Here is a 7,624-nt window from a genome sequence, read left to right as displayed (position 1 = left end):
AAAAATACAATTCATGCTTTCAAATGACATCTTTTGGAGCTACAAATATTATGAGAGATGGATTTATGCCGACGTTTAAGGTTATTACTTCGTTTGGAATAAACAATATCATATTTAATTTATGTGCCGTCCCTGTGTTCGATGTTTTTAAAAATTCAGATCCGTTATCTACATATATTTCTCGAACTTTACAGATTCAAGGTCAAATATACCATAGAGCTGCTTCTTTGCTACCATTCCCAGATGGTGACCATCAATTTTTGCAAATATATTTTATTGGTGATGAGAATCGTGAATTAGATCAGCGCTGTGCAATTTCGACGAATACGAGAAGATCAATCGTGAATGAATTGCAAACAATGTTCCATCAACACAATGAATTGGTGAAATTGTTCACAATGGCACTCGATCTGATGCCCACCGATGGCCACAAAATCATAATAAAAGCCGATGAAACACCAATTGGGGAGCACGCCAGACGATTCAATGTACCAACGATTGATGAAGAAGCCATTGTTGTGGTTGGTGAACAGTCTCGGCCACGAGATACTGTTTTGTATCGTAGAAATGAGCAATTACAACGTATTTCAGAACTCCATCGCTGTTATGATGCATTGCAATACCCCATTTTGTTTTGGAGAGGGGACGATGGCTATCATATCAACATACCAATGATAAATCCAACAACTGGTACATACACATTTTATTTTTGCTTAAATATGATTTTTAAATAATTTTCATACGCTAATTAATTTTTGCACTGCAGGTCAAAAATCAACGAAAACCGTCAGTGCGATGAATTTTTATTCGTATCGATTGATGATTCGCCCTCAAGAAAACAATTTTATTTTGCGATGCAATCAACTTTCGCATCGATATATCGTCGATATGTACGCCAAAATTGAAAGTGAGCGATTCAATTTCATCCGTCACAATCAAGCCCGATTGAGATCAGAGGAATACACACATTTGCGTGACGCAATAATCAGTGATGCAAATTTGAATGATATCGGCCGTTTAATAATTTTACCATCATCATATGTTGGTAGCCCACGTCATATGCATGAATATACGCAAGATGCGATGACATATGTAGGAAATTATGGCCGACCGGATCTATTCATCACATTTACATGCAATCCGAAGTGGGTCGATGTGTCTGATTGTTTATTTGATGGTCAGGTGCCAAAAGATCGGCATGACATAACGGCCCGTGTATTTCAACAAAAATTGAAAAAATTAATGGATCTGATTGTCAAACTCCGTGTATTTGGAGAAGTGCGGTGCCTTATGTATACCATAGAGTGGCAACAAAGGGGCCTCACGCACATATCTTGATTTGGTTGGTACACAAAATAACACCTGATATGATAGATACTATCATATCGGCCGAAATTCGAGATCAAACCATCGACCCAGGATTATTCGAAGTTGTCACGAAAAATTTGATTCACGGTCCCTGTGGTGATATTAATCGAAATTCACCCTGTATGATTGATGGCAAATGTTCGAAACGCTTTCCAAAATAATTGATTGCTGAAACAATTACAGGAGATGATGGATATCCACAGTATCGTCGACGATCAACTGAAGACAACGGTAAATCAACTGTAATTAAACTTCAAAATCAAGACGTTGAAATCGATAATCCGATACTGTCAAAAATGTTCAACGCTCACATAAATGTAGAATATTGCAATTCTGTAAAATCAATCAAATATATTTGCAAGTATGTGAATAAGGGCAGCGATATGGCTGTTTTTGGAGTGGCTCCTGAAGATAGTCATGATGAAATTTTGCAGTATCAAATGGGGCGCTATATTAGTACGAATGAAGCTGTATGGCGTATTTTATCGTTTCGAATTCGTGACAGACATCCAGTTGTTGCAGATTTGGCAGTTCATCTTGAAAACAGCCAACGTGTTTACTTCACTGCTGCAAATACCGAACAAAGAGCAGTAGAGCCTTAAGCAACTACACTGACAGCTTATTTCCAGTTATGTGAAACGGATGAATTTTCCAGGACTTTGCTATATTCGGAAGTGCCACACTATTTCACATGGAATGCATCAACAAAAAAATTTCAACGTCGCAAACAAGGCACATCTGTTGATGGTTATCCAGGTATTTTTCGAACAGATGCTTTGGGACGCATTAATACAGTTAGTCCAGCCAATATTGAATGTTTTTACTTGCGACTTTTGTTGGTGAACGTACAAGGACCGCAATCATTCCAACATTCAATGATCAAATGTGCGCCACATACCGTGAAGCATGTCAACAATTGCATTTGCTGGAAGATGATACGCATTGGGATGCTACGCTTCGTGATGCATCAATTTCATCTACACCAAATCAAATTCGTATGTTATTTGCGATCATAATATCAAAATGTTTTCCATCAAATCCACTGGAATTGTGGAATAAATACAAAGATTTCATGGCTGAAGACATTTTGATTCGACTTCAACATCGTTCCAATGATCCTGCATTGCTACTGCCATTGGAAATGTATAATGAAGCCTTGATAATGATCGAAGATTTGTCCCTTACTATTGCAAATAAAGCATTAGGGCAATTAGGATTGACTCAACCAAATCGTCCAATGCATGATTTATTTGAACGAGAATTGCAACGCCAACAGCAATTCGATCGTGATGAATTGCGTGCGTTGGTACAAACGTATACTCCACAATTAAATGATCAACAAAAAGATGCATATGACAAAGTGATGCAAGCTGTCAATGACAACACTGGTGGATTGTATTTTTTGGATGCACCTGGCGGAACTGGAAAAACATTTTTGATTTCGTTGATATTGGCAACGATTCGGTCGGAACGAAAAATCGCATTGGCACTTGCTTCTTCCGGTATTGCAGCTACATTACTTGATGACGGCCACACAGCACATTCCGCCTTGAAATTGCCATTGAACATGCAAGCAATTGAAACACCAACATGCAATATTTCAAGGAGTTCTGGAATGGCTAAAGTCTTGCAACAAACATCGATTATTTTATAGGACGAATGTCCAATGGCCCATAAAAAATCTTTGGAAGCCTTAAGTCGAACATTGCAAGATTTGAGACAGAGTCAACAGCTGTTTGGCGGTGCATTAATATTGTTATCTGGTGATTTTCGTCAAACGTTGCCTGTTATTTCGATATCAACAACAGCTGATGAAATTAATGCATGTTTGAAAAGTTCATTTTTGTGGGAACACGTACAAAGGCTTTCGTTGACGACCAATATGCGTGTGCGTCTTCAAAATGATTCATCAGCACGTGAGTTTTCAAAGCAATTGCTGAAGATTGGCGATGGAAAAATTGCAAGTGATCAAAATGGGTTTATCATGTTACCGAATAGTTTTTGCATAATTGTATCATCAAAACAAGAACTCATTGATCGCGTTTTCCCAAATATTGTTCAAAATTACAATAACCATGATTGGTTACGAAAACGTGCAATTTTAGCACCAAAAAATATCAATGTCAATGAAATCAATTTCCACATCCACGAAAAATTGCCAGGTGATTCGGTAATGTATAAATCTATTGATACTGCTATGAATAATGAAGACGCAGTCAATTATCCGGTCGAGTATTTAAATTCTTTGAAACCACCAGGCAAGCCACCGGGTAATTTGAATTTCAAAGTTGGTTCATCGATTATACTTCTCCGAAATCTTAATGCACCGAAACTTTGTAATGGGACGAGACTTTCAGTAAAGAAATTGATGCCAAATTTAATTCAAGCAACAATTCTCACTGGCAAAGCAAAAGGTGAAATTGTACCAATACCGCGCATCCCATTAATACCAACGGACATGTCATTCGAATTTAAACGTCTTCAATTTCCTGTCCGGCTATCTTTTGCTATGACCGTAAACAAAGCCAAAGGGCAAACGCTCCAGGTGTGTGGAGTTAATTTAGAGGAAGCTTGCTTTTCCCACGGTCAACTGTACGTTGCATGTTCGAGAGTTGGAGCGCCAAAAAATTCGTTTATTTATGCACCACAAAATAAAATAAAGAAATGTTGTGTATACAATTGTATTAAATTAAACGTTGCTTTTCTATTTCCGAAATAAAAATAAAAATTATTTCATTTTATTTTGTACGTTATTGTGTTCACAAATCAAATCTTTTTAGCAATCAATTTTTTATCGAATTCCAAGTCATTTTGGACGAAAGTATAATAAAAAATTGAATGCTCCAGGAGAAACTGGAAAAACATTTTTAACTTTATTTATTTTAGCATAATTTATTTAGCGTAAAAAATTGAAATGGAAGTTAAAGAATCAAAGTTTAATTATAAGTTTTTATCGGCTCTTTCACCTTACCTGTACATAGGTGACCACCACAATCCAATTTTAAAAAAGTACAGAAAAGGCTATTGTGACATCTTTAGAAAGTATGTTGAATGAAAAAAGTCAACTAATTCAACTGTTTAAAGATTTTACGAGTTCTATAAAGAAAACTTAATATGAAAAATTTCTTCCGATATAAAAAAAAAATTTTATGTATTATTACCCCACTGGGTAATGCTAGTATATCAATATTTTGTGGCAGTGAAAAATACCCAACCCTGATCTTTCGCGCATAGTATATCATCTATGGGTGTGAAAAGCCAGTAAAAAGGTTTTTCATTATTCCGCCAATTATACATATAAAAAATATTATATAACGATAAAAACTGGCAAAGGTAGTTATAGGGATCGCTTACCGATACGATCTTATATGTCACCATCTATTGACGAATCGCAATTTTCTATTTATACACCCAATTTTGATTGCTCAGTTCAAAACTTGGAGCATTCAATTGCGAGCATATTAAGAGATAAGTTAGAGTTGGAAGTAATATAGAATTCAGGAGAGGATAGTTTCAGTCAGTTTTCTAACAGCTATTAGCCACTACTAGACACCCAGGCCACTGCAGTGAAAGAAAAGAAAGAAACAGCTGATTGCTGTAACGAAATCCGTACCATCATTTTTTTATTTCTCGTGTTCTGTTACAGCTTCAGGTTGAGCAATATTGAAAGTCTTTGAATAACTGCAACTGCAAAAATCGAGTATAAGCGAAATAATTCATTTTCATTATTCGTGTATTTAAGAAGTTCCATTAATTCAAGCGATTTATAAATCATATTTTAAATAATTTGATTTATATGTCAAAATACCTTGTATGAATGCCAGTTTTTACAGAGGCTACTCTCCTTAAATTCAAGCCAAAAGGGGTTTTACATTATTTAAGTGAATTATAAAACACTGTATTGTGTATACTACATATTATAGTTTATTAATTTGAAAAACTTAATTGAGTATTTTTTGCAATTTATGGTACGAAGTATGTCAGCAATTTGTTTTTACAAATGGCGGGGGAGGAGTGTCGTGATCTGTAATAATTCATATGCTTGCACGTACCCATCTGTGATTTAAAAGCAGTCGATGAGCCTCAACAGCAATTTTCATCGAATGGAAGCAAACAATTTAAACTCCCCGCAAATAAAGAGAATTCGAAAATTTGGTAGCGGACAAATTTATGAGGAAATACAAATTCACTAATGCAATTCATAGAGCTCCAAGCATTTGTGTAATACGGGGGGTGCCTTTTATATTTCGGGATTTGGCAACCCTGGTGTTGCAATCTGGCAACTGACAGCTGTATCGCAAAGTTTGACATTTTTTGGCTTTTACGTACTCAGAACGTTTTGAAATACCAGCGCTATTTGTGTTGTTTACAGTAACTTAAAGATTCATCTCGGTCCAAAAATGGAATTAAATCGTGAACATTTTGGTGCGATTATTTTTTACAACTTTCGATGTGGATTAACTCAGCAACATTGCATCGATCACCTTAATTCATTTTTTGCCGATGAAGCTCCATCAAGGACCAGTATTTATCGATGGTATGGTGAATTCAATCGTGGTCGAAGTTCACTCCAAGACGAATTTCGTGAAGGTCGTCCAAAATCAGTTGTTGTTCCGAAAACAATTGATGCTGTGCGCGAACTGATATTGCAAGATCGTCATGTGACCTATCGTGAGATTGAGACAATCTTAGGCATTAGTGGGACCAGCATACATTGAATATTGCATAAACATTTGACTGTCAAAAAAATTTGTTCGCGTTGGATCCCACACAATTTGTCAATTGCTCAAAAACAGGCTCGTGCCGATTGGAAATGCTCAAAAAATACGATCGCGGGGCTTCGAAACACGTCTATGACATCGTGACAGGTAATGAATCATGGATTTACGCGTATGAGCCCGAAAGTAAACAGCAGACGACTGTATGGGTGTTTCAAGATGAGCCAAATCCAACAAAAGTTTTTCGCGCACGAAGGACTTCCAAGCAAGTGGTCGCCTGTTTTTTCGAAAAAACTGGACATGTCGCAACCGTACCACTAGAAGAACGCAGAACAGTCAATTTTGAGTGGTACACAACCATTTGTTTGCCAGTTGTCTTCCAAGAAATTAGGAAAACCAATCGCCAAAGACGGATCACTCTTCACCAGGACACGGCGACCTCTCACACATCGGCTCAAACAACTGTATTTTTGAGCACCCAAAACATCGAATTAATGGGTCATCCGCCGTATAGTCCTGAATTGGCACCGAATGACTTCTTTTTATTCCCGTACGTAAAAAACAAACTGAGAGGTCAACGTTTTTCGACACCTGAAGAAGCGGTTGCGGCATTCAGAATGCATGTTTTGGAGGTACCTCATTCAGAGTGGCAAAAGTGCTTCGACAATTGGTTCAAACGCATGCAAAAGTGTATAGATCTTCATGGAGAATATTTTGAAAAACAATAAAGTGATTTTCAATGATTAAAATTTGTTTTTGTTCTCTAATCCCGACATATAAAAGGCACCCCTCGTACTTTAGATCTGTCGTTTTTGATTAGCGCTTATCACTGCAACAATCAACCGCAAACCGGTAGAATAAAAATTATACACCTGATAACATCACATATAGTCAGTATTCTGCATCTTTTTTAAAATATCTCTTTTCTCCCGATAATTAGGACTTATCACTTGAAAAGAACCTGGAGACTGTTTACTGCTCACGAGCGACTCGTTTGCAGCCACAAGTTGATGTATCAAGCAAGGAAGCATTGCTATTGGAGGGCATCATACGAGACTTAAATTGGCACACTTCCACGCCGGTCACGCCAAAGTCGCATCCAAAAAAAGCAGCCCCTGCTATGTTCGCCGACGTGTTTGCATTGCCGTCGAGCCTCAATATAGCATTCTCATTCTCTCTGATTTTATTAGTTATGTCAAGCCACAGGTACGATATTCAGCAAAAGAGACTGGTGGTCCAGTGGAGCTGTATGAATACGGTACTCCTTACTATCTTACGGAAATATCAAATTAAATTCAATATTAGGCAATGACGATCGAAAATGTACCAAACAGCATGTATAATACACCTATTTTACAGGGCGCATTGATTGCAACTCGGAATGAAAGTCCTAGAATTCAATAACAAAATCTCCAAAGCTGTTAACATTCCCAGGTAAAATTTTGTTTCGAATGAATTACAACGATTGTCGAAAAAGGGTTTTATGCATGCCTGAGAGTTATAGTAAAATTTCGCGCACAATAATTTTGTAAAACACT

General features: G+C 37.0%; 1 protein-coding gene across 1 annotated transcript; it reads left to right on the top strand.

The window, feature by feature from the left end:
- Window positions 1-2,251: 2,251 nt before the first annotated feature.
- On the top strand, window positions 2,252-7,379 carry LOC129249862 (ATP-dependent DNA helicase pif1-like). Its single transcript, XM_054889529.1, has 4 exons — window positions 2,252-2,941; window positions 3,023-3,913; window positions 7,027-7,220; window positions 7,277-7,379. Exons 1-4 carry the CDS (start codon window positions 2,252-2,254, stop codon window positions 7,377-7,379), a joined length of 1,878 nt encoding a protein of 625 aa, XP_054745504.1.
- The last annotated feature ends 245 nt before the right edge of the window (window positions 7,380-7,624 follow it).

The sequence above is a fragment of the Anastrepha obliqua genome, chromosome 6, assembly GCF_027943255.1.
Source record: "Anastrepha obliqua isolate idAnaObli1 chromosome 6, idAnaObli1_1.0, whole genome shotgun sequence".
NCBI classification, from domain to species: domain Eukaryota; kingdom Metazoa; phylum Arthropoda; class Insecta; order Diptera; family Tephritidae; genus Anastrepha; species Anastrepha obliqua.
This window is presented reverse-complemented; position numbering and strand designations above follow the sequence as displayed.